Here is a 24,886-nt window from a genome sequence, read left to right as displayed (position 1 = left end):
CGTCACCTTCCCTTCATCGCTCTTTTTGTATTCACTCGGCCAGTCAGAGGCCCGGTCCACGTCACCAGTTTTCCGTTTCCAGTTTGCCTTGATTTTTCTTCGCTCCTCTCGTTATCTCTGTCACGGCGGAGATTGCCGGCCCTCGTAGTCCGCCCTCGGATCCTGCCCACGGCACGCGGCATGCTCCAACCGTTTGGGCGCCGCACGCCGAGCGTCGCGAACCCCGCCTCGCCGTCCGCCTCGCCGTCCGCCTCGCGAGCGGCGCGCCCGCGTGGCTGCCCGACCGCGGCGGGCCCCGTGCGTAACGCGCCCGCCCGTGCCCCCTCGCCGCAGGTCGCTCCGCCGCGTCGGCTCCGGCCTCCGGCGCCGCCACAGCCGCCGGAGGGACCTCGTCGTCGTCGCAAGACGAGGAGGACGGAGGCGCTTTCTGCCCGGACGCCCCGAACGCGGAGGAGGCCACGGAGGCCACGGAGATCGCCGCCGGGGCGACGGACGTGGACTCTGCCGCCAACGTGCCGGGCTCGGAGCGGCTGGGGCCGCACACGGAGCACGTGTTCACCGACCCGCTGGGCGTGCAGAGCCCCACGGAGACGGCCCGCGAGCACCCCGCCGGGTGAGGGGCCGCCACGGCCTGGGACGGATTTCTAGTCGCAGCTCGGCTCACGCTTTGCCTCTGGCTCACGCTCGTGCATCTCTCTGGAAGCTACTGAGTCGGCCTGCATTAAGAGGCCGAGCCAGGATGTATTCATATGGTGAATGTTGATCTACGGCGTTGCTACGTTCGTGTCGAGGTTGGTGTGAGTGAGCCAGTGGGCGGCTTCAGGAGCATCCTCACGGTGAGCGTCTGAAACGCTACGGACGAGCCAACGAAGCGGGCAGTGGCGTCGCTACGCGGTCCTTGGTTGAATAAAAAAAGAATTCAGTAACCAACTTTTGAACCCTATCTATGTGAATTTTACAGGCCATGTTTGTGAGGGGCTGAATCAGCAGGGGACAAATAGTCACAATATTTACTAATTTAAACTTTGTAACTCCTGATCTTCTTTGCCTTCTGGCCAAAATGTCTCAAATGGTTTGTTTATTTCTTCATCTTCCCAACTCTATTCCAATCCCCTACCCCCCCCCCCCCACCCCACTTAACACTCATGCACTCTCACTCCGATCCCCGGCCTCATGCGATCAGCAGTGGGGTGGACGACCCCCTGACAAGAGAGGGGTCCCCCTCACCCTCCTCAGAGCAGGACGCGTCGGCCTGCGACGGCGAGCTGAGCAGCATGTTGCCCACCATGTGGCTGGGCGCGCAGAACGGATGGTACGGCGCCCCCAACAACCTCAACAACCTGAACAACCTGAACCCGCTCTTCCACTTTGCGATTCCGAGCCGCGCTGGTGGGGGGGCCACGCTGGGGCCAACGCGGCGCCGCACGAACAGAGCCGTGCCACTGGCGCCGTGCTTAAGTTCCGCTGGCTGACCTTGCGCGCGCTGCAGACGCATCACCGCCCCCCAGCACAGCTGGGACCCGAGCCAGATTCAGACGTGTCGTGAGGCCGGCATAGCACGGCGTGGTTACCGGCTCGGCCCGGCAAATAGCCAGTGGAAAACCACCGTGCCGTGCTGGCTTGGCCCAGATGGTGCCAGTGGATATGGGGGGTCCCTGTGGCCACCAGCACCGCACCGCCGGCCTCGCTTTGCTTCTCCACTGTGAGCTGACCTTACCGGAGATGTTTATCACGATATTCATGACCAGAGCGTCGAGACCACCGGCTCTCGGCCTGTGGTCAGCACACCACTGGTGCTGCCCAGCAAGGCCGTGGCAAGTGGTCTGTGCAAATATTGCCAATACGAACCTTGTAAGGTACTTGTATCCATGCTGTCAATAGGATGGGTTGAGTTTGTTTGACACTTTAACGTATGGTGAGCGCTTTTTTATATGTATGTTCCTGTGTGCGCGTGTGTGTGTGTGCGCGCAGCCTTTATGTGCACTTGGCAGCCCGGCACTGGAAAAAGTGTTTACATACCATCAAGCTGAAGGACGCGGTGCTGAGCATCGTGTAAGTGGCCTGCACGTCTGCCAAACGTTAGTTCGGTCTGACGCGTCGGGTTTAGCAGGCGGCATCGCGATTCGTGGTAGGTTTTCTTGGGTTGTGCCCCGTAATGATCTCGCCAAAAATGTATGTCGTCATTCCCTCCACCACTCGACGTAGCCGGTTGTCGTTGTTTTCGGCTCGCTCGCCCATAAGCCGAAGAACAATTATCACTCCGCCAAATTGACCAAATAGAGAGACGCGACGTCCACTTGAAGTCGCACCGAGCAAGTTGTGAAATTCGCCGTGACACGGTGACCAGTGTGTGTGCGCGTTGCGCTGTTAACACGGACATATTCTACTATTGAATGCCTTCTTCTTCGAGTGCTCGTATTGTTAATAACGTGATTTGTGTTGTCGCTGTCTTGCACGCCTGCGTTTTGTGCGCCCGTGCACAACACAGGCGAGGTTTGCTATGTATGGTGCGAAATAAGTTCTACAGACATAGCGTGCATTCTCCTGCCGTGTGTGTGTCTGTGTGACTCTGTAACCGTGCGTTCTCCTGCCCCCGTGTCTGTGTGCGTACGTTGCAGGCACGTCAAGGGCAGGGTGCTCGTCGCCTTGGCTGATGGCACACTCGCCATTTTCCACCGTGCCACAGGTCTTTCCCGACACTCTCCCCGCATTTCTCACACCGGGCATGGCAGTTGAAACGAGAGAGCGAGTTTCTTCACACGAGAGGGCGTTGGCGACTGAGCTAAAAGTCTTGATTCTCTCTCAATAACGAAGCTTTAGATTGACGGAAGAAGGCATCGAACGCACAGCCTAGATACTATCTGCAATATAAGAGCTATTCGTTTCTTTAATTTTATCTTCCTTTAATACGACTGAAATCCCCTCCCTCGCAGCAGGACGAATGGATAAAGTGTGGGTAGCACCACCTCTTACAGGATGTCTGGGCAGCGTGAAAGAGTAGGCCAATGACCCTATGAAGGGGGCTGTATGTAGAGCTCCCTCGAGCCGAGGCGGCGGTTGCTGATAGACATCTGAAATTGCATTAAAACTGCAGTCAAGGGGGAAGCCAATAATCCCGATCATCATCGCATGTCAACGTTTTAAATCATCACGGCAACCCCGGCACGCACCTTCACTGACGCACGCACGCGTCTGTGTGTACGTCGCGCTCATGCCTGCGTGTATTGCTCCCCTGAACCCCCCCCCCCCGTGCCAGAGGGCTGCTGGGACCTCTCCAACTACCACCTGCTGGATCTGGGCCGGCCCCACCACTCGATCCGCTGCATGACGGTGGTGCACGACCGCGTGTGGTGCGGCTACCGCAACAAAGTGCACGTGGTGCACCCCAAGAACATGCGCATCGAGGTGCGGGCGACTCGCCCCACCCCCCCCACCTGCCCATCCCCCGCCCCCCTGCTCCCCCACCCCCCGCTCCCCCCCGACCCTCCATCCCCACGCACTTGCGTTGTGTATGGGACGGGCGGAACAACAGTGAAGCGAGCGGCTCGCAATCGGAAGTTTGCGAGGAGTTCAAGTCCTGGTTGTGGGGGGAGGGGTTTGACTCAGGCCATCATCCCTCCCTCTGGAGTCGATAAAACGAGCACCTCTTTGTGGGGAAGTCAGCAGTGGTTGTGGGGCCGCACGGCACGAGCGAGACGAAGCAAAACGAGACGTTGGAAACAAAGCCCAAAATTAATTCCAGAATCAAATTGAGAAGGCAGACGGTGACATTCGATCAAGTCGTGGCACTTGGCTACACGCCTGTTCCTCGTGCCAATTAGTTTAATGCGCAAGCATTGCAACAGAATCAGAACGCGGCTTTACCTAAATCCGGGCGGTCGGGGCGCGTGTCTCGTGGCACAGAAATCGTTTGATGCGCACCCACGCAAGGAGAGCCAGGTGCGGCAGCTGGCGTGGATCGGCGACGGCGTGTGGGTCTCCATCCGGCTGGACTCGACGCTGCGGCTCTACCACGCGCACACGCACCAGCACCTGCAGGACGTCGACATCGAACCCTACGTCAGCAAGATGCTGGGTAACCCGGCCGCGGCCCGTCGCACGCACGCATGCACGCACGCACGCAGCGGTCGATTAGCGCGGTTGGCTACGTACGGTGCGGAAGACGTTAAACGTAAACGTGCATTCGAGCGACGAACGCGGTCGCCGCCACCGCATCGGATCGCGCCGGGAGTAGATCGATGTCCGGCGTGCGTAACGGTGCGGTGTGGCAGGCACGGGGAAGCTGGGCTTCTCCTTCGTGCGCATCACGGCGCTGCTGGTGGCCTGCAACCGCCTGTGGGTGGGCACGGGCAACGGCGTCATCATCTCCATCCCGCTCACCGAGAGTAAGTTGTGCTCCGGTCGTACAGCGCACGCCGCCACCGCTGCCGCTGCCATAGCATTGCGAAACTAAAAGACGGCCCAAGCAAAGCAAATCGCCCGGACCTTGTGCCTTGGGGAGCTGTGCCCAGGCCGAGCGTCCGCGGCCTGTCCCAAACCGGTTTGAAGCCTTCGCTAATAGAACAATTTTTAATCTCGTCGCTGAATTCCGTTGTGAGAATTCGGCGAGCTGAAAGCAATGGTAGTTGGTGCATCATTCAGCACTGGTGCACCTGCCTTGGTTTGGCCGTGTCGGGTGGCGAAAAGTTTCGCGCATAAATCTATCCCATAATTTGAAGTATAACCATTAGGCAAGTAGATAAAAGCGACGGTCAATCGCCTCATTCTGTCGGCACAGGGATGTAGACTAAAGCGCGGTCAGAGTGCTTGACCGTGATTTTAAAGTCACGTCGACAACGAAGCTTGGGAGTCTTCTCGACGTGACACACGCAGCCCGTGGGGGGGGGGGAGGGGGGCGTGTTTACCAGATGAGAGCCACGTGTCTCTTTTTTGGTTTGCGCTTTTCTTGAGGCAAAGCCCTTCTAAATCCGTGCCCACGTGGGCCGGAGAGCCGTCGCCCGGTGAGCCGTCGACCCGGTGGCATGACTTGCTGGGTGTCGATAGCCTGACTGTCCGGTTGGTCCCCTTTGATCTCCGACGGACGGGTGATCTCTGTAAGCTGGAATGTCACACGCTTGACCGACCCTTTTAATATCTGGTCATCTGGTGCGAAGCAACCATATGGGTGAGTGTGATCGGCTGACTATTCGCGTGGCCAGGTGAGCTGCTTACTGGCTGGTGTTGGATGTTACTTTGGCCGTCTTCAACTTTTTCCTTTTTCCAAAACCCAAAAAGAGACCCGGCAGTCAGGTGTGCTAAGTGTCTCGGTCTGAGAAGTCGTCACTTGGTCAGGGTGGCTTCGACAAATGCACGACGGCTTCGTAGTCTCGCAGGCCGAGAGCGTCAAAGGATTTACGAAGCGTGCTGAGATTGGTGGGAGTGGTGTCGAGGCTTTGAATTAACACGTTGCTTATCTTCCCTTTAGTTTAGCCTCTCGCGGCGTATCTATAAATGGATGTGTGTGCGTGTGTGTATACGTGCAAAACAACAAAACTGCGGCGGCTAATTTTGTCCTTTCCCTGCTTAGCTGTAGTGCTCATGGAGGGACGTGTGTTGGGTTTGCGGGGTAAGTGTGACCAGCCCCGTTGCTCTGTGCGCGCACGGACCCAGGCCTGCCGTGACGGAGCGTGCATGTGGCACCCTCCCACCGCCGCCCCACCCCCCACCGCCGCACGCGCTCGTGCTTGGCTTCCGTGTCTCAATATTTTTTGCTCTTTTTGTCTTCGTCGTCGTTGGAGGTTTTGCCGTCTGTCTTGCCGAGCTCGTGTCTGCGCAATCCCAAGTTCGGCGTGCCCAGCCCGTCGCCCCCGCCGTGTTGCGTTAAACGCCAGTTTTATACCCCCGAAGTGTCCACAAAGGGCTGGAGCTTTCCCGCTGATATCAGCGTTGAGCCATTGGTTGCTCATCTCCCGTTTTTAACAGCCCCGAACCAGTGGGGGGGAATTCCACATTGCTGTTGTGGGGGACGAGCCCATCCACAGGGTGACCGGTAGTTGATTTCCCCAAAAAGCGGTACTAATTTTATTGAGCCCAGAGAGATGATGGGCAGAGTTAACCCCCAACTAGGATATGAGCTCTCCCGCTGAGACACCCGGCGGTCGGTTACATGTTTGGTAACAAAAATATCTATAATATTAAAAATGTCAACCAAAAATATACAAATTGTTAAACCTGCTTCAAGTTACTTAGAGAGAATTCACAATATTCACGTTTCATCTAAATTATTCAGCCTTTAAAGCTGAGCTCGGCTGGAAAATTGACAATCGTAAAGAGTGCAGTGCTCTTGTTTGTGGAGTCGTGGGTGGCCAGGTGGCTGAGATAATCGTTTAGCTGCACTTGACCCTAGACTCAAACCTCGGGTTTGGCGTTGCTGGCTCGCAGCTCTGATATTCACGACAGCAGGATCCTGCGCCCCGGCAATAGGAAGGGGTCCTTCCACCCGAGGGGGGGGGGGGGGGGTTCACATGAATTGGCAAGCTCACAGGGAGTGCGTCATAGCAAATAATCACAATCACAACAACATCAGCGTTCTCATAACGGTACGAACATAATCGCTAAATAAGGCCTTGCTTCCTCGTTCACCGCACCTATTTATGAGTATTCCTCTCTGGCATGGCACTTGGAATTTATACATTCATGGAAATGCTGTAAAAGTCCGAAATAAAATTCTGATTTGTTTTATTTATTTGTTTATTCATTCTGGATATTAGCAGCACACGGCACTGTGCTGTCTAAAACTGTCGGTGCCTTTTTCAAGAAATTTATAATAAAAACATTTCTTCCTGGTTCTTCATGTTTGGAATCGGTGAGCGATAATGTAAATTATTTTGGGTTTACCCACGATTTTATACGTGTATATACACACACACTCTTAAAACAATTGAGTAAAAGAAGCAGTGATGTTACATTCTGAGCAAGGCACGGGTTCTACAACAACTCCCTGCTTGAACAACGAGACGTTGCCCGTGCGGCTGGCTGGGATCTTTGGGCCGCGTCGCGCGTTAAACGGGAAACCTCTTACGCTTGCGCAAACGCTTACTGCTGCCACTGCTCGGTCCCTCCGTCGTCGCATTCGTCAACGTCCACGTCTTTCATCGGCCACGGTCTTCTTGAGCAGCTCTCCAAATCCCAGAGCAAGCTTCCCAACGACTACACGCCTGCCTTGAGGGAAGGAGTCATTAGCATCCTAATTGCTCCCATTTGCTCACGTGTTTTCATCGCTGACATCTCTCAACACCGTTTAATGATAATAATAATAATCCCACTGTTAATAATCGGCAAAGCGATTTTAATTAAAGGGCCTGCATTGAAAGTGTTCTCTGCCGAGCTATATACCCACGAGTGCAGCAATTGGTCTGTCCCCTGTAAGCCGCCTTGCGTCGGCGCAGGAGGCCCCCACACGAGGCCCCCACACGAGGCCCCTCCATCGGTGCCCCTCCATCGGTGCCCCTCCATCGGTGCCCCACTCTTGGCCCCCTCGAGCATCCGGGGCTCTCCCTGCTGCAATGCCGAGGGCAGCGACTGCGTCACCGAGTCTGTCGTGCGACGACATTCAAGATCGGCGCTATTTTGTATGGAAAGTCGCGGCCAAACGAGTCGTCTGCCTGGCTCCCCCGGCGTAACCGGTTCAGCTCCTCGGCTCAACCGCTTGCGAGTCCGTACGCTCAACCACTCGTCCTGGTGTCCTGACACCGCCGGCGCACGACAGGGCTCGGCCCGTCCGCCAGGTGTGCGCGATGGGCGGGAGAGTCGCCACGTGCCGGGGCAGCAGGACAGGAGGGAGTCGGCTGCCCCTGCTGCAGTCTCACGCACGTGCCCCACGCACGCACGCACGCGTGGCCACGTGTTCCACACACGCATGGCCATGGCCACGTGCCCCACGCACGCATGGCTTGTGCCGGAGTAACGCACGCACGCGCGCCTCCGTCGCTCGTGCGCTTTATTGCACATTGTGCCGCACAACCGCACGTACGCGCGTGCGTTGTGCCAGCGTAACCGCGTGTGCATGCGCGTATAACCGCTCGAGTTTGTCTTTCATACACGCGCGTGTTAGTGTGCGTGCGCGCGTAACTCCGCACGCGCGTGTGTGTGTGTGCGCGTGACACCAGGGAGGGCGTCTCCTGCGACCGGCGCCCACACGGACGAGGAAACGAGCGGAGAAGATCAGGCGCCGGTTCCCGCCTCCTTCATCCCCTACTGCTCCATGCTGCAGGCCCAGCTGTGCTTCCACGGTCACCGCGACGCCGTCAAGTTCTTCGTGGCCGTGCCGGGTGAGCAGGGCGGCAAGGTGGTGGTGGCGGCGCACTGGTGACACTCGCAGCAAGACGTTCCAGGGTTCGATCCCCGATACAGGCGCCTTTGTGCGTGTGGAGTTTATATGTTAGTCTTTGGGTCTTTCGGTAAAGTCACGTAGATAGTTTTTTTTTGTTATTTTCTTTGAACCTGTCTACGTGACGAGTTTCTATGTTCCTCCCCCTGTTCTGCACTGGTGTCCTCTGGATTCTCCGGTTTCCTCCCATAGCGAAAAAATAACCATGCAGTGTAACCGGCCGACTTTTCACTTGACATCACACACAGCGGCAGCATGGCCCCTAACTGTGACGACTTGGCAGGACTCTCCTGAAAGTGAGTCCTGAGACTCGTTGAGGCGACGCTGCTGCCGTTGCCACTGCTTGAACTGTTGGGATTTGCGCTAGACCCCCAGAGTGTCCGTGTGGGGGGGGTTCTCGCCAAGAACCAGCTCTCGTTGACTCTTGACGAGACACCGAATGTTGATACCAGTTAAGAGTTTGCTTGCATTCAAAAAATGCTGCCGAATAATTTCACTCCCAGTCATGTATTTGTCCAATGTTATTTAATTATTCATTAACATTTACACAACGAGTCATCATCATCAACAATCATCAGCCATGATCAATCAACTGCTGGATGAAGTCCTCCCCGAGCCGCTGCCGACTCTCCCTGCCTTGCGACGTGGCTTGACGCCGTGAAGGTCCGCAGGCAATGAGGCTGCGGCCACCGCCGCGCTCCTCGCTCCGGCCGTGCCGTTGGCGCTGACTCTGCGCTCTCTCCCCGCCCGCGGCAGGCTCGGCGCGAGCGTGCCTGCTGAGCAGGAGCTGCTCGGAGAACTTTGGGGAGAAGACTGCGCTGTCCCCCACGAGCGAGACGCACCACCCCATGGTGCAGCAGCCGCAGCAGCACCTCAAGTCCATGCTGGTGATGAGCGGCGGAGAGGGCTACATCGACTTCCGCATCGGTCGGTCCTTCTCCCCCCTCCCCCCCGCACCTCCCCCATGAGACTGCATGCACGGTCCGGCCGGGTAAAACCGGCCACGGAGGTCAACCGGTCAAAACCGGTCGCCCGGGTCAACCGGTCAAAACCAGTCGTGTGGGTCATCCGGTCAAAACCGGTCACGCGGGTCAGCCCGCCTCCTCACTGCGGCCACGTGACTTGGAATTTATCGACTTGTTGAATAAAATTGGATTCTCTCGTTCACGATGCATGCAGCTGACCGTGCTCGTAAAGCATCTATTGGTTCCGAGCCATTTTTGTATTCGGTGTTTGTACAGCTCAACTCTCCAGCAGGGCTGGCCATACGAGCACTGCGATGAGTTGAACGATGAAGGGGACTGCGTCTCTTAATTCGTGGAACCAGAAAAAGAAAATGGGGCCGGGTGACAATTAGGATAAAGATGGAAGGACGAAGAGTGGGAGAAATCAGGGAGAGTGTAATTAGGACTTAACTTGTGAAGCGCGCAGGCGAGAAGGATTAGAGGTGGAGGGGAGGGGGGATTGGCAGCGTGAACCACCAGGAGGAGAGAATTCTAAACATTCAGGGCAGCAGAGGAGAGGGAGCAACCGTCTGATCGGGGGAGTGGCGAGGAGGGAGGTCGACTGGTGTAAGACCATTTAGAATTTTAAAAACGGTGGGCGTGCTATCGTAATTGGCGTTTTGTGATTTCCTTGATGGAGTGCAAGTCAGAACTCTGGAGTTTTGAATCGTCGAGTTATGAGTGAGGGATGATGACGTCACCCTGCTGCTGCTCTATTTAAGAACGGGAGCAAGAGCAGAGCCTCACCATTCTGGCGAATTGTCCGATGATGCTGGATGCAATTACCAGCGAAACGTCGTACTAAAAAATTGTAAATGTTGTGGTTTCACGCTTCAACACACCGGTGGGCTAAAGCAGTGAACTATTTGTCTTTTGTCAACGTGACACTTTTTTTGCTGATTGGCCGTGTCGGGTGGTGGAGGGTTACGACACATTTATAAATAACGCGATCTAACCCAAAAACGTTGATTATGGTCAATATTAGATGTGGAAAAAGTGATACACGGGGATTCAGCAGCAGAAAGGGTAGGACAATTGTCGATCTGGAAGACGTCACCCAGGCGAAGGTAAGAGATGAGAGATGCGAGGAGAGAAGGAAGGCTTCAGATCAAAGAATGTCACCCAAGGTTACAGACATTCTCAACAAGCGTCCTCTAAGAATATAACTTAAACTAGGAGGAGCATCATCATCATCAAGGGTCGACTTTGTGCCAATGAGACCCAGATTTAGAACTATTCCTGTGCAGAACATTTGAGGATATCCAGGTTATTGCATTATTGTGCACAATTGTGTCCACGTGTCTATATGTGTGTGTGTGTGCGTGTGTGCACGCGTCTGTGTTGCGTGCAGGCGATGGGGAAGAGGAGGACACCGATGACAGCTTGGGGAAGTTGAAACCCGTCGTCACGAAAGCCGAGCGTAGCCACCTCATCGTCTGGCAAGTCATGTGCCCCGAAGAGTGATGGCAGCCACAGAGCGGGAGTGCTCCAAGAGTCGCCTATTCACCCGCACTGCCGGATCCTTGGGGGGGGGTGGGCGAGTGGTCACGTGACCCCGCGCGCTTACTCCCCCACCCGCCCCTCGCCGCCGGTGTCGTTGGAGTGTGGAGAACTTTCTCCAGCAGTCCGCTTCCAAACGAGCTCGCTGTACTCACTTTGTGCTGCACTAAAAGAGAAAACGAAATCCACCCCCCCCCCCCCTCCTCCCCCCCCCCACATTAAAAATGGAACTCCCCGTCGGTCAGGTGTCCACACGCTGACGAACGTGAGTTTGCATGCGACGGCGACGCGTTCCATTTTACGCCCGGGGGTTTTACCGAGCCGCCGCTGTCGTGGCTGCCCCCGGGGGGCGTGAACGCCGAGGCCGCCCCCATTTGATTCGTCGAGTTGTGCATTTTTTTTTGTATCGGTGTTAATTTTTCGAAAATCTCACTAATCAATGAAAACCCTTCACGTGCCCATGTGATTAATCGTGTCACAAAAATAAGATAACTTTGGACCACACGGCAGGCCCCTCGGCGGTGGCTGTAGAGTTGAGCTCACCGTGGTGTGGTCACCCCCCCCCCCCCCCCCGGGGTTGCGTGCCGCGCTCACGGGGCTGTTGGCAACCGCGGAGTGAATCGAGGCCGGTCGGACTGCGGCAGTCCTACGACACTTTACATAATCGTAGCAAGGTGGCAGCGATTGCTTCGGTCGATTGCGGCCTTCGCCACAAACGTGCAGCGAAACATCCCCGAGCTTCGTTTTAACTTTCCTGTAAAAAAAATCCCAAGTTTTGCTAAACTTGAAAGATGCCGAATCAGACAAATGTACGCTCCGTATAAAGAAACATTTGTGGAAGTCATTGCCTGGGGCAGTGTTTATGCAGCCTTAATTGTATGCGAATGAAACACGGGCACAGGAGCGCGTACTTAATCTTGAACCCTCGGTGAACATGTGCGGACTTGGGTGGTTGCGTTTATTATTTTTGTTATTTTATTTATTCAACTTGATTTTTTTGTGTTGTCCGTTTCCGATGACGGCTCTCGTCATGTTGCACAGCGCACCGAGGACGGCGCGGTGAGAACGCAGGGAAAGGCATCCCTCACCCTCGTCCTTGCTCCACACAAAATGAAATAACGAATTTGGGATGCCCACCCACCTCCTCCCCCACTTGAAAATGAGATGTAATGCAGTCTTATGGAGCCAGCTGCCCTGCACAGAATGGGTGGGTTAGAGGATAGGAAAGCATCGGAAACTTTGCACAAAGTTTTCCCGAAGGTTCGCCACAATTCCACCGTGGATCGTGTGCAACGGCTTGTCATCTGATCGGTATTCCCGATGTTAACATAGTAAGTTGAAAGTTGTGAATCAAAAAAACCTTTTTTTAAATGCAAAAAACTGTAAAGTTATTGATTTTCCATGTTTGTTGAACTTCGCACCGTACGTAGCCAGCTAATCCGCAGGTTTGGTGGAAGGATAACAGTGCATCACTTTGGAATTCCAAATGCTAATACACAGGGTCCGATTCACCCCCCCCCCCCCCCCCCATTGCGCTCCGGTCTGCTGTTCCCGAGGTTGGCTAAATTTGCGCGAGCATCGTTTTGTGGCCCCAAACCTGTGGCGAGAATTTGCGTTGGTCGCCAACCCCCCGGGGGGAAGTCCATCGATGATCAAGCCCCAACCCCGGCTCCGAGTCCTACACGGTGGAGCTCGCGCGAGCACTTTGCGCAAAACCCTGCCACGTGAGCAACTCGGGACACCTTAAATCCTTCTTTTAAATCTTTTACCTCGGCTTAACAGCATGTTTGTGTAAACACTACCCGTTTTAAAATATAAAAAACCCCATGAAACTAATTCTGTACAGATCCATAACTTGCAAAACAAAGGAACCTGCTGTTACTCTCGACTTGTAATTAATGAACAAATGCGGATGAAATTGTTGTGCACATTGTGTAAACGTTAAAGGTGTGTGTGTGTGTGCGTGCCGTCTAACGACGTTGCTGGCGTGGTGTGTACATTGAGAACAATAACTGCTGTTAATGTAGGTGCATAACAAGCATGGTTTCCCTGTATTAGTGCAACGTCATTGCAGCTGTTGTGTTTGTGTCGAAGCATATCCTCCTTGTACCATATCAATGTACCCACGTGATGTTGTCCAAGCACCTATAAAGCAGTATTTGTGCGTCACAGAACTTGCCGTGTTCCTGCTCGTCTTTCGGTTCTATCTGGTCAATCAACACCTCACGCGTGGTGTTAAGAGTACCACGCATGCTCGAGTGACGCCATGCAATCCACATGGACACAGACACGTCATGTCCATTGGTGGATGAGCTCTATTGGAAGTTCAGCCTTCACTGTTGGTGCATGCAGTTCACCCCGAAAAGGACATCAACTTTGACTGGTCACTTTCTGCTAAAAAAAAGACATTCCAGGTTGACTTTTCACTCGGTTAAGCAAAGCTCGCATATCGAGTGTGGCCACCTAGTGATGGAGGAAGTAATAACTAGTGGAGGATGTAATAACTCGTGAATGTAGTAACGACTCCTAGCGGCGGAGAATGTAATAACGACTCGAGCAGAAACAATGCTTTGAGGTTGGAATTCAAGATGGCGCCCCTTGGAAGTGCTTCTCACCCATGGTCAGGGTTGGAATTGTGAATGGCAGCTGTAGTTTCTACATTTGACTGCAAGAATAAAACGATGGTTATTTTAATAATGCATGTGGATGAAATTACTCTCGGCATATTTTACTCAAATCAGGGCAGTCGTCGCCACCAAATTTCATTTGGTTCCATTTCCAATGAGCAATGACCTTGTTTTTGAATGGGCTTGGATGAACACGACCGTATGGTTGTACAGGTTCACCAGTCGGTAGCACCTCCCCTCAACAATATCCCATCCACAAATGAGTAGAGGACACTTGGGGATTGGAATGCAGTGGAATTCAGGACGTTTTACAAAACATTCAAGTGGGGTGCACAAGCATAAATTGTGTAGCAGAGCTAAATCGAGTTTGCAAAAATAGTTATCGAAATAACCCTTAACTGCTTCATAAAGGGAATGCAGAGCTCATGGTTTGCTTAATCAGATCAGCCACTCTGCTGTGAAGGTTGCACCGTAGACTACTTTCAGAAATCAGACAATTTGGTTGCAAGAACATAACACTCCTGATGACGTAACTTTTAAACACTTTATTAAATGAACGTGAAGTACAAGTAAACAAAAGATAAGACCAATAAACATGAAAGCCTACTGTGTTTGTACACTCTTGGAAAAGTAAAACTTAGCTAAAAATATAGCGAGGAAAATGGCAGCACTTTGTTTAAAAAGATTCACAAATCCTACCTCATTCCCAAGCTACACCTTTTCAGTAGAAACTCATCAACTCCGCTGTTCTTGGACGTTTCCATCCTCCAACCTCTACACAAATACAGACTGCATTCACTACAACATGCACGTAAAATTAAATGTGACAAACCCTTTGTGAATCCTTTTAAATCATAACGAATGCTCATCAAAGTCAAATGGTATAGGATAGGACCATTTATTACATTCTAATTCAAAACAAAGTGAAATTACAAACCATCACAAACAGATTAATCAATGTGGGCTTCCACTCAGGGTCTTTTGTATAATGCACTGCACATCATATCAATGGGGCCTATTAATTGGGCTTTGTCACTTGCAGAAAGGGGTACATAATTCAAGATGGCCACCATTGCCATCAAAACCAGCAGTTACAGTATGTCAGCATTAGCTTTGAAAAATGTATGCATTAGCGAGAATTTTAAAAAAATGAAGGTGCTCCATTTAGCGAGTAAGATTTCATTACTAAAACTGACAATAATACAGGACCCTTGTAAATGACTGCATTTTCCTTACTTTTATTTCCAGATGGTGTTAACACAACATACTGGTCCTTTTTCCATTTCAGCAATGCCGCTTGCTTCGACGCTATTGAACGTGGGGGGATAACTTCGGGGGCCGAGTTGACAGAACGGTAAAAAGAAACGCGACCATTTTTTTAGTTTTTTTACTCGGTGGGAGGCCAGGTTCTGCCACTGTCTGCTTAGCACCCGCCTCCTGTCTGCTGCTGGAAAACATCAATGGTGTCTTCGTCTTCCATCTCCAACTGTCAAGCAACAAAGATAACACCAAGCGAGCACACACACACACCACACACACCTTTAACATTACCTCCGGTTACAGAGTTAACCCACAAATCAGAATATTTATTTATCCTGGGAGAAATCCGGTTAACTATTGAGCTCATTTTATTCACATGTCCATTCAGGACACGGTCAGAAAGTTGCAACAAATAAAAAAAACGATGGGAGTGCAAAGTATAGGAAAGCTAAACGTATCACTGAAAATAAATCAAAACTAGACTATTTTACCAGGTGAAGCCCACCGAGCTATTCGTTTTCCAGAAGCGACCTGGCCCCAACTCTTGCTCGGTTACCATTCAAAATCTAAAGTGGGCCACTGGGTCCATCCTGGTTATCTTGCATGCTTATATATGTGTAATGTACAGCCGCAGCTACGCGTAGCTTTTTAAAAGTGCAGGTGTTCGCCAAGCACGTGATCGCGAGCTTAGCGATGCTGTAACGTAAACTTCTCACCTGTGCTGGCGTGTCCGTTTCATTGATGGGCTGCCCGTCGAACCGAAATCTTATCTGACGCATTTGCAGCCCCTGTGTTACAGAACAAAAACACGATTGCATTAAAATCGAAATAAAACCTTAAGAGCAACACCAAATATTTTTCCAGCGGTTTACAGATCTACGTCTCGAGAGAACAAAGAATTACTCATTGTACATACTAGCGGGGAAAACAGATCAAGATGCACTCGATACAAACAACAAGCAGCGCACACGGACATCCATTACTCAGAATGCTGTATGCAGCCGTACTTTGTGCAACACGAATACTTCTGGGGGGTGCTGTGAGCAGGATGCGAAGTGAACACAAACGGGGTTATGGAAACGCCGGCACTACCGGCAAGTCATTGTACGGCTGGATGCTCTCACCTGTCTTTCGCAGTACGCCTTCATCAGCTTGGTCAGAGGAGTATGCCGCTTGATTTTAAACTGCACCACGGAGCCGTCCTGGCCCGCCACCTTCAGGTTGATGTGATCATTCTCCGTCTTCACTCCCTCCTGCCGCACCACCGGACGTTTAAAAGGAACACAAGATGCACGACTTGAAAAAAAATCACGGCTTTGTGTAGGTACAGCATGTGCCGCTTGCAAGAGGCCCAAGACCAGAGGCGAGAAAACAATGGACCGCCGGAGTTGTACACAGAAGACAATTGGGTAATTTATACAGGGCATACACATTCGGCATGCACGGGATGTAATATCGGGAGTTTTATGGGGGTGTGAAATTAACTGCAAAAAAACTGTAGAATAACAAATCAAGGCTAATGGGGAGCTGCAGAATTTCAAGCGAGATGTGGTTTAGCAGCAAGTAGCTTCTGGTGACCTGAAGTTCACCAGCCACTGTAAATGCACATTTTACACAATTGACGACTTGAGCACGTTCCCACGCCGTTCAGCCACGTGCAAGAATGTAGTGAACCCAAAAGGTCGTAGCTGGAGCCACAGCAAATGTACAACACGTACTGCTTACACGTGCCCTATACCGGGACAAATGTGCATTTCATTGTTGCTGTATTTTAATTAAAAACAATTCTTAGCGGCCTGCTGTTATTCTTGTACATTATTTACTGGCACGTCTCCCCGCCAAGTCTGCTGCCTCGGCTCGACCCCCCCCCCCGAAACATTGAGTGAACATGGACGAGTACGCATGCTTGCATACACCACAGCGTGCACGCGAGAGATGCTTGCACATGCTGTGCAAAGCAATCGACGTCGAGAAGCGAGAGGGGCGGTCGGCAGCGCGGTGGAAGTCACCAAGACGCGCCGCGACTGTGCACGCCATCATGGCGCCCCCACACAAAGTTTCGGTGGCTTTGTGTGCGTGTGGGGGGCAGCTTGGCCAGGCTGGGACATGGCAGGGCACAAGTGAAGACCAGATCGTCGTGGACCGCAGTGGTGGACGATCAATAACCTAACGGTGCTAGGATGTTCGGCAAACACAGGTCCAGTAAAGGAAACGGGGGGTGGTAGGGTGGTGGTCAGGCCGCACCGACAGGGCAGGAGAGGGCTGGCCATGCACCAAGTCTGGCTGGCCCTGGGAAGATGTGGACATGGTTGGGGAGAGGATTATTCAGATGCCAGGTAGAGCCACGGAAGGCCAGCTTAGGCCGTACCAGACGAAGCGGGGCCGCAGAACAGCGAGCGCGGTTGGCTTACGTACGGTGCGAAAGAAGTTCAACGCACATATACACACAAGCAGCAGGGCCATAGGGGCAGGGTGGCTAGGGGCTAAACGCACAGCGTGCCAGGCTGCCGCAGCTGATGTATCGTGATTGGGGAAACCCGGCTAGGCCACGGGAGGCCGGGCAGGCCGAGGAGGCAGGGACAATGAAAGCGATAGGAGGCCGTGCAGCTCGAGAGGGAGAGAAGGGGTTGTTGAGGTGGGGTGGGGGAGGAAGACGAAGCAGCAGCGGCTCAAGCCGGCTGGGCGGGCAGGCCTCTTGGCAAGTAGCGAGGAGCGGGCAGCAGCAGCAGCACGGCCATGTGCGATGTGCGGGCGGGCGGGCCCAGGCCACGCGAGGGCTGCGGGAGGGCCTGGCCAGGGGGAGAGGCCGGGCGGACGCATCTCGTCAAGACTGTAAAGTCTCCTCAACCACAACATCAACAACTAAAATAACATCCAGCGAGCTAAAAGGCCGATATCTTAGACCCCCACCGCGTCTCGTTTGTCGCGCGAACCCCCCAGAACTGAACAACTAAAACAAGCGGGAGAATTGTGGCGCCATCCGCGAGGTGCTCCGCGGGCCGTCGTCGTTGTGCCGCAGCAGCCGGAGCAGTCGAGGCGGGAGTCGTGGGGGGGGGGGGCCTCTTTAGAAGAAGAACACCGCCGGCGACTTGGCGGGGAAGGTTGGAGGGCAACGAGGAAGTTCGTCGATGGGGTGGCGCGAACATCGTTCCGAGCATCGCAGAGCGGCAGTCGCGAGAGAGAGAGAGGCACGGGCCGGGGCCTGTGCATCGGCACCGTCGTCGTCGTCGTTAACATGGCGGCAACAGCGAGCGCGGGACGCGGGGCGACAAAAACGTGCGGCGATCCTCCTCCTCCCTCTTCCACCTCATCACCGCCACCATCACCACCTCGCTCCACCACCGGCAACGGCGGCGGCGAATCAACACGAGCGACGGAGGCGCCTCTCACCTTGGGTTTTTCGTCTCCCATGGTTCGAGGCGGAGGCGGCGGCTGCTGTAGGCGGCGGCTTGTGGCGGCAAGAGGCCGAGCGAGAGTCGAGCGCGGCGAGCTGCGAGGCTTTTGTTGTTGCCGTGCCGCCCCCCCCCCCGTGATGCGCCAACGGCCCCGGGCGCCCCCCACCACTCGGCCGCCGCTTCCTCGTGCGCCGATTGGTCGAGCTGCGTGACGTCAGCGGCAGGGGCAAGGTTTATAGAGGTGGGGTGGGGATGGTGGGGTTCAGGGGGGGGATGGAGGGGGGGGATGGAGGGGGGGTGGAGGGGTTGAGGGGGGGGGGATGGAGGGGTTGAGGGGGGGGGGTTGAGGGGGGGATGGTGGGGTTCAGGGGGGGGATGGAGGGGGGGTGGAGGGGTTGGGGGGGGGGGTGGAGGGGGGGGGTGGAGGGGTTGAGGGGGGGGGGATGGAGGGGTTGAGGGGGGGGGGGGTTGAGGAGGGGGTTGGTGGGGTTCAGGGGGGGGATGGAGGGGGGGTGGAGGGGTTGAGGGAAGGGGGTGGAGGGGGGGGGGTGGAGGGGTTGAGGGGGGGATGGTGGGGTTCAGGGGGGGGATGGAGGGGGGGTGGAGGGGTTGAGGGGGGGGGGATGGAGGGGTTGAGGGGGGGATGGTGGGGTTCAGGGGGGGGATGGAGGGGGGGTGGAGGGGTTGAGAGGGGGAGATGGAGGGGGGGATGGAGGGGTTGGGGGGGGGTGGAGGGGTGGAAGGATGGAGGGGTTCAGGGGGGGGGTGGAGGGGGGTGGAGGGGTTGAGGGGGGGGGGGATGGAAGGATTGAGGGGGGGGGATGGAGGGGGGGGGGATGGAGGGGGGGGGGTTGAGGGGGGGGATGGAAGGATTGAGGGGGGGGGGATGGAGGGGGATGGAGGGGTTGAGGGCGGCGGAGGGGGGGTGAAGGGGTTGAGGGGAGGGATTGAGGGGGGGGGATGGAGGGGGGGGATGGAGGGGTTGAGGGGAGGGGATGGAAGGATTGAGGGGGGGGGATGGAGGGGGGGGGGATGGAGGGGTTGATGGGGGGGGATGGAAGGATTGAGGGGGGGGATGGAGGGGGGGGGTGGAGGGGGGGATGGAGGGGTTGATGGGGGGGGATGGAGGGGGGGGATGGAGGGGTTGATGGGGGGGGGGTGGAGGGGGGGGATGGAGGGGTTGAGGGGGGGGGGATGGAGGGGGGGGGTTGAGGGGGGGGATGGAGGGGGGGGATGGAAGGGTTGAGGGGGGGGATGGAAGGGTTGAGGGGGGGGGATTGAGGGGTTGAGGGGGGGGGAGGGGTGGGGGGGTTGAGGGGTGGGGGTGGAGGGGGGAATGTGGGTGGGGGTTGGGATGGAGGGGGAAGTGGGGTGGGTCGAGAATGAAGAGTGGAAGGGGGAGGGGGATGGGAGGGAGCAGGAGGGGTGGGGTGGAGGGGTCGGGAATTGGGGAGGGAGTGGGCGGGAGAATTGGAGGGGGCGGGGGAGGGAGGGAGTTGAAGGATGAGAGGAGAGGCTTTCATGGGGAATGAAAATGAATCGCTGCTGAGTGCAGGACGAGTTAGCGTGACTCTTCATCGTCTCCATTTTAAACCTGGGCATCGTGCCCCCATGGAGTGTCGTGCAGTCTCCAACTCGTATTGTTCTCTCCGTCTCGAGCCCGCGTATTCGCTATGAAGGGCCATTGCCGGAAACATCGCCGATCATATATTTTTTTTATTTAAGGCAGTGTGGTTGATGAGTGTGCTGACTTTGAACCGTTGGAAAATATACCATTACTGGGCCATTCTATGCGTAATGAAGAATGTATTGAATTTTGTTATGCTTATTGCGCCACTGCCAAAGCAATAATCAAATGTTTACTGTTGGTTAGGTTTTTGCTGATAAGATGTGGCAACCGAGGAATGGAGGTGAATCAATGTTGGGTTATTGTAACGATTCGATTATTGGGTTCGGGATGGGGAAATGCCAAAGATGAATATATTAATTATGCACGAGGTGAAGTAGCCACTATGACGTCATCTGGGTGAGGCCTACCGCCCTCGCGATCAGGCCTCGCTCGCCAGCCGGCTCTCCCTCGAGCCAGCAGTGGAGAGCACGGGGGTCCCTCAGGGCAGCAGTGGACGGAGCACGGCTCTGCCCCAGGGCAGCAGTGGACAGAGCACGACTGTCCCTCAGGCCAGCAGTGGAGAGAGCGGGGCTCTCCCTCAGGGCAGCAACGGACAGAACATGCCTCTCCCTCAGGGCAGCAGCGGAGAGAGCGCGACTCTGACCCAGGGCAGCAGTGGACAGAGCACGGCTCTCCCTCAGGGCAGCAGTGGATAGAGTGCGGCTCTCCCTCAGGGCAGCAGTGGATAGAGTGCGGCTCTCCCTCAGGGCAGCAGTGGACAGAGCACGGCTCTCCCTCAGGGCAGCAGTGGAGATAGCGCGGCTCTCCCTCACTCTCACTCACCCGTCTCTTGCTCGCGGTCACGTGACTCACTTCAACCAATCCGTGCCGCGTTAATCACAGTCACAGAATGACAGAGCTGGGTGTTTATGTAGTACTATAGTAATAGAGCAAGTGCAGAATCACTGAACCGGAATTGATAGCTTGAAATCATTTAGCGCGGGACCCTTGAAAGTGCGGGGCCCGTAGCATATGTAGCTACTTTTGCTACGAGGACAATATAATCACACTGCTCTGGGTCCCATTGATAACGTCGCTTTTCATTCATTAAAAAAAATCCTAAAAATAATCCAAGCCTCGTGTTGTGCGTCTATTACTGGTAGGAACCTCCTGGTTACACCAGCCCACAGGGGATTGTTGTGTCCGTCCGTCGTGCAGGGAGGGGCTGGGTGGGGAGGGGATGGTGGGGAGGCGCTGGGTGGGGAGGGTGGGGAGGGGCTGGGTGGGGAGGATGGGGAGGCTGGGTGGGGAGGGTGGGGCTGGGTGGGGGGTGGGAGGGGTGGGGCTGGGTGGGGAGGGGCTGTTCACCCCGTGGTGCCCTTATAAAACTCAACGTTTAACCTACTCACGCCGGCTCGTGCCCGCCCTCACAGTCGGGCATATTTGCGGAATACACCACGCCGCCGTTGACTCTGGCCATTGACCGAGCAACCCAACGTTCCTACCAGCTCCCTCCGCAGGAATGTGTTTAATAATCGTTTCGACCTCGGCCCACCTTCAATTTTGCCCCAGGCGATTGTCACGCAAAGGGACGCTACAGAGCCCGTCAAGGTGAGCGGGGTTTGAGAGACAACAATAATAATAACAACAACGCTGAGGCTGCAGTGTTTATTACCCCAAAAAACACACGCAGGCTCAACAACCTCAAGCTATTGGGCGATCACACGCACTGCACTCGAGATCGTGGACCTTGACGGAAGTTCGGTTGGTGCCGTTGCTGCAGGGTTGAGTCGCTTGCATTGAGATCTCATCGCTGTCAACCCCTTATCAGTGCCCTATACCTCGTTACAGACCAATTCAGACCGTATTGGTCACCCCGTGCCCCTTATACATCTCAACGTTCATCCTGCAAAGCCCCATCACAAGGGAGAAACACAAACAAATCGACAAATGTTTTGTTGTTAGCCCGTATTGAAACGGCTGTACGCCGTGTGAACCTGGAAACTCAATTTCCCTGCACAAGAATACGGGGTAAAGCGTATGGGTTGACACGGTGTGCGTTCTGCATCAACATCGGTGTGCCGTGTGTATCTCGCGACGCAACAGCTAACAACAGAACGCAATAGCATACAGAACACAATAGCACACAGAACACAATAGCACACAGAACACAATAGCACACAGAACACAATAGCACACAGAAGACAATAGCATACAGAACACAATAGCACACAGAACACAATAGCATACAGTACACAATAGCACACATAACACAATAGCACACATAACACAATAGCACACAGAACACAATAGCACGCATAACACAATAGCACACAGAACACAATAGCACACAGAACACAATAGCACACAACACAATAGCACACAGAACACAACAGCACACAGAACACAATAGCTTACGCTCAAAGACCCAACTCACCACCATTAACACAATACCGCTCGTACCCGTCTAGAGGTGCTCAAGCATGCACATACCCACTTCAACACTGGCGTCTGGGTACCGTGGGTATGGGGGTCTGTCTGATGTGGATCAAAGTGTGGCAGGAGTTTGATGTGGATCAAAGTGTGGGAGGAGTCTGATGTAGATCAAAGTGTGGGAGGAGTCTGATGAGGATCAAATTGTGGGAGGAGTCTGATGAGGATCAAATTGTGGGAGGAGTCTGATGAGGATCAAATTGTGGGAGGAGTCTGATGTGGATCAAAGTGTGGGAGGAGTCTGATGTGGATCAAAGTGTGGGAGGAGTCTGATGTAGATCAAAGTGTGGGAGGAGTCTGATGAGGATCAAATTGTGGGAGGAGTCTGATGAGGATCAAAGTGTGGCAGGAGTCTGATGTGGATCAAAGTGTGGGAGGAGTTTGATGAAGATCAAAGTGTGGGAGGAGTCTGATGTGGATCAAAGTGTGGGAGGAGTCTGATGTGGATCAAAGTGTGGGAGGAGTCTGATGTGGATCAAAGTGTGGGAGGAGTTTGATGCGGATCAAAGTGTGGCAGGAGTCTGATGTGGATCAAAGTGTGGGAGGAGCCTGATGTGGATCAAAGTGTGGGAGGAGTCTGATGTGGATCAAAGTGTGGGAGGAGTCTGATGTGGATCAAAGTGTGGGAGGAGTTTGATGAGGATCAAAGTGTGGGAGGAGCCTGATGTGGATCAAAGTGTGGGAGGAGTCTGATGTGGATCAAAGTGTGGGAGGAGCCTGATGTGGATCAAAGTGTGGCAGGAGTCTGATGAGGATCAAAGTGTGGCAGGAGTCTGATGTGGATCAAAGTGTGGGAGGAGGCTGATGTGGATCAAAGTGTGGGAGGAGTCTGATGTGGATCAAAGTGTGGGAGGAGTCTGATGTGGATCAAAGTGTGGGAGGAGCCTGATGTGGATCAAAGTGTGGGAGGAGTTTGATGTGGATCAAAGTGTGGGAGGAGTCTGATGTGGATCAAAGTGTGGGAGGAGTCTGATGTGGATCAAAGTGTGGCAGGAGTCTGATGTGGATCAAAGTGTGGGAGGAGTCTGATGTGGATCAAAGTGTGGGAGGAATCTGATGTGGATCAAAGTGAGGGAGGAGTTTGATGTGGATCAAAGTGTGGGAGGAGTCTGATGTGGATCAAAGTGTGGGAGGAGTCTGATGTGGATCAAAGTGTGGGAGGAGTCTGATGAGGATCAAATTGTGGCAGGAGTCTGATGTGGATCAAAGTGTGGCAGGAGTCTGATGTGGATCAAAGTGTGGCAGGAGTCTGATGTGGATCAAAGTGTGGCAGGAGTCTGTCTGATGAGGCCCCTCGTCGTCGAGTTGGACTCTGAGGAGGCCTCGCCGGCTCCACGCGGTCACGACTCAGGCCGTGCTGAGTCCTGGCCCACAAGTCGTGGGGTCGCTGCAATGCCGTGAGGTCGCGTGCTCGCCGACTTGCGGTGGAGTGGCCCGACTTGGCCCCGGCACTTGCGGTGGAGTGGCCCGACTTGACGTTTAAAACACAAAGCGGAGAAAAGTGGATGCCTGAAAAAGGTGGGGGGCGTTTGTTCATATTTTTGGTGAAATTTTGGCGCGAAAAAACCACCACGAATTTGTACAAGAATGTCGCCCGCATTCTCCCGATTATAAGACGCAGCTTCACCGCCCGCCGTGTGTCCTAAATGTAAAGTTGATGGTGGTGCGTCTTATAATCCAGCACGCGTGAGACCACATTTCGTGGACCGGGCACACGTTTACGGGGGTGGGGGGTGGTGCGTCTTATAATCCGGAGAACGCGGGCGACATTCTTGTACCAGTTCGTGGTGAACTTTTGGCGCCAAAACGTCACCAAAAATATAAGCAAACGCCTCCCCCACCCCACCACAACCACCCCCCTCCACCCACCCTTTTCCAGGCATCAACTTTTCTTACTTCACTTTGTGTTTTAAATGTCAAGTCGGGCGTTTGACAAATTCCATTGTAATCGGTCTTGTTTAAATGTCCACCTTGTTATTGCGTTTGTCTCCTTTGCAATGCCGCACCCAAACAATAAATCATGAACATGGCCGCACATCTCCAAGGCAGGACCATCCTGAGAAGGAGTCTTGACGCTCCAAAATAAATAATTATCGATAGTCTTACTGCTCCTGTATACGGCACTGGCTTTTTGGCTTAAGGGGTATTGCAGTATAGTATTATTTTATTATGTTTTATTTTTTATTGTTTTTTTATTTCCCTTCTACGTGACTTTACCGAAAGAACCAAGAAGATATAGTATTGTTATCAGTAGATTTTAAGTCTCACGTGCATAGCTTATCTTCCACAATCCTGTCGCTCATCGAATGTCGAGTATATTAAGCTTGGCTGTGCTCATTACCTGGTGTTGTGGAACTGCAGCAGAGTATTTGCTTTCCATGAATTAACACCTTCATCCAATTACTTCATCAAGCAGTCGGTTGATGATAATAAAATGTCTCAAGTTTCTGTCATTCCCTTGCTCAAGATGAATGTGCCAGGTACTGCACAAATGTTGTATTCTCATCTTTGGCAATCTGTTCAGGAGACAAATGCCAATGTCGAGGTCTACTGGTTACGACAAGAGGGCCTCGGGAGAGTTAATGTCGTGTTTGCTATTCGTCCATGTAGAAACATGACAATGGGTGGTG

The 24,886-nt window shown here is 54.0% G+C and overlaps 2 protein-coding genes across 16 annotated transcripts in view; one reads left to right on the top strand and one right to left on the bottom strand.

The window, feature by feature from the left end:
- LOC144726481 (C-Jun-amino-terminal kinase-interacting protein 3-like) overlaps positions 1–13,046 on the top strand; it is a 58,710-nt gene extending 45,664 nt beyond the window's left edge. For 12 of the 15 annotated variants that reach the window (XM_078605238.1, XM_078605243.1, XM_078605242.1 and 9 more), the window contains 11 exons: positions 334–613; positions 1,184–1,312; positions 1,972–2,052; positions 2,619–2,686; positions 3,257–3,405; positions 3,904–4,075; positions 4,272–4,385; positions 5,567–5,605; positions 8,148–8,309; positions 9,125–9,295; positions 10,724–13,046. In XM_078605238.1, coding sequence (XP_078461364.1) covers positions 334–613; positions 1,184–1,312; positions 1,972–2,052; positions 2,619–2,686; positions 3,257–3,405; positions 3,904–4,075; positions 4,272–4,385; positions 5,567–5,605; positions 8,148–8,309; positions 9,125–9,295; positions 10,724–10,836 — 1,478 coding nt within the window. In that variant the 3' untranslated portion in view covers positions 10,837–13,046. The remainder of the gene's footprint in view (positions 1–333; positions 614–1,183; positions 1,313–1,971; positions 2,053–2,618; positions 2,687–3,256; positions 3,406–3,903; positions 4,076–4,271; positions 4,386–5,566; positions 5,606–8,147; positions 8,310–9,124; positions 9,296–10,723) is intronic. The other 3 variants (XM_078605231.1, XM_078605244.1, XM_078605235.1) reach the window with 3 other exon arrangements.
- Positions 13,047–14,029: 983 nt separating this feature from the next.
- On the bottom strand, positions 14,030–18,339 carry LOC144726482 (small ubiquitin-related modifier 3). The gene is made up of 4 exons (XM_078605245.1): positions 18,150–18,339; positions 15,884–16,012; positions 15,476–15,547; positions 14,030–14,985 (listed from the first exon to the last, which is right to left on the bottom strand). Exons 1-4 carry the CDS (start codon positions 18,168–18,170, stop codon positions 14,923–14,925), a joined length of 285 nt encoding a protein of 94 aa, XP_078461371.1. The 5' UTR covers positions 18,171–18,339; the 3' UTR covers positions 14,030–14,922.
- Between the last annotated feature and the right edge of the window lie 6,547 nt (positions 18,340–24,886).

This window comes from Lampetra planeri, chromosome 23 (genome assembly GCF_965212315.1).
Source record: "Lampetra planeri chromosome 23, kcLamPlan1.2.h2, whole genome shotgun sequence".
Classification (NCBI taxonomy): domain Eukaryota; kingdom Metazoa; phylum Chordata; class Hyperoartia; order Petromyzontiformes; family Petromyzontidae; genus Lampetra; species Lampetra planeri.
This window is presented reverse-complemented; position numbering and strand designations above follow the sequence as displayed.

Bases quoted from the DNA above. Each gene is read 5' to 3' on its own strand.
- LOC144726482 (XM_078605245.1), bottom strand. From the start codon at position 18,170: ATGGGAGACGAAAAACCCAAG. The intron at 15,548-15,883 runs GTGAGAGCATCC...TCTGTAACACAG, and splicing joins AGGCGTACTGCGAAAGACAG to GGGCTGCAAATGCGTCAGAT. The intron at 14,986-15,475 runs GTGAGAAGTTTA...GTTGCTTGACAG, and splicing joins AAACGGACACGCCAGCACAG to TTGGAGATGGAAGACGAAGA.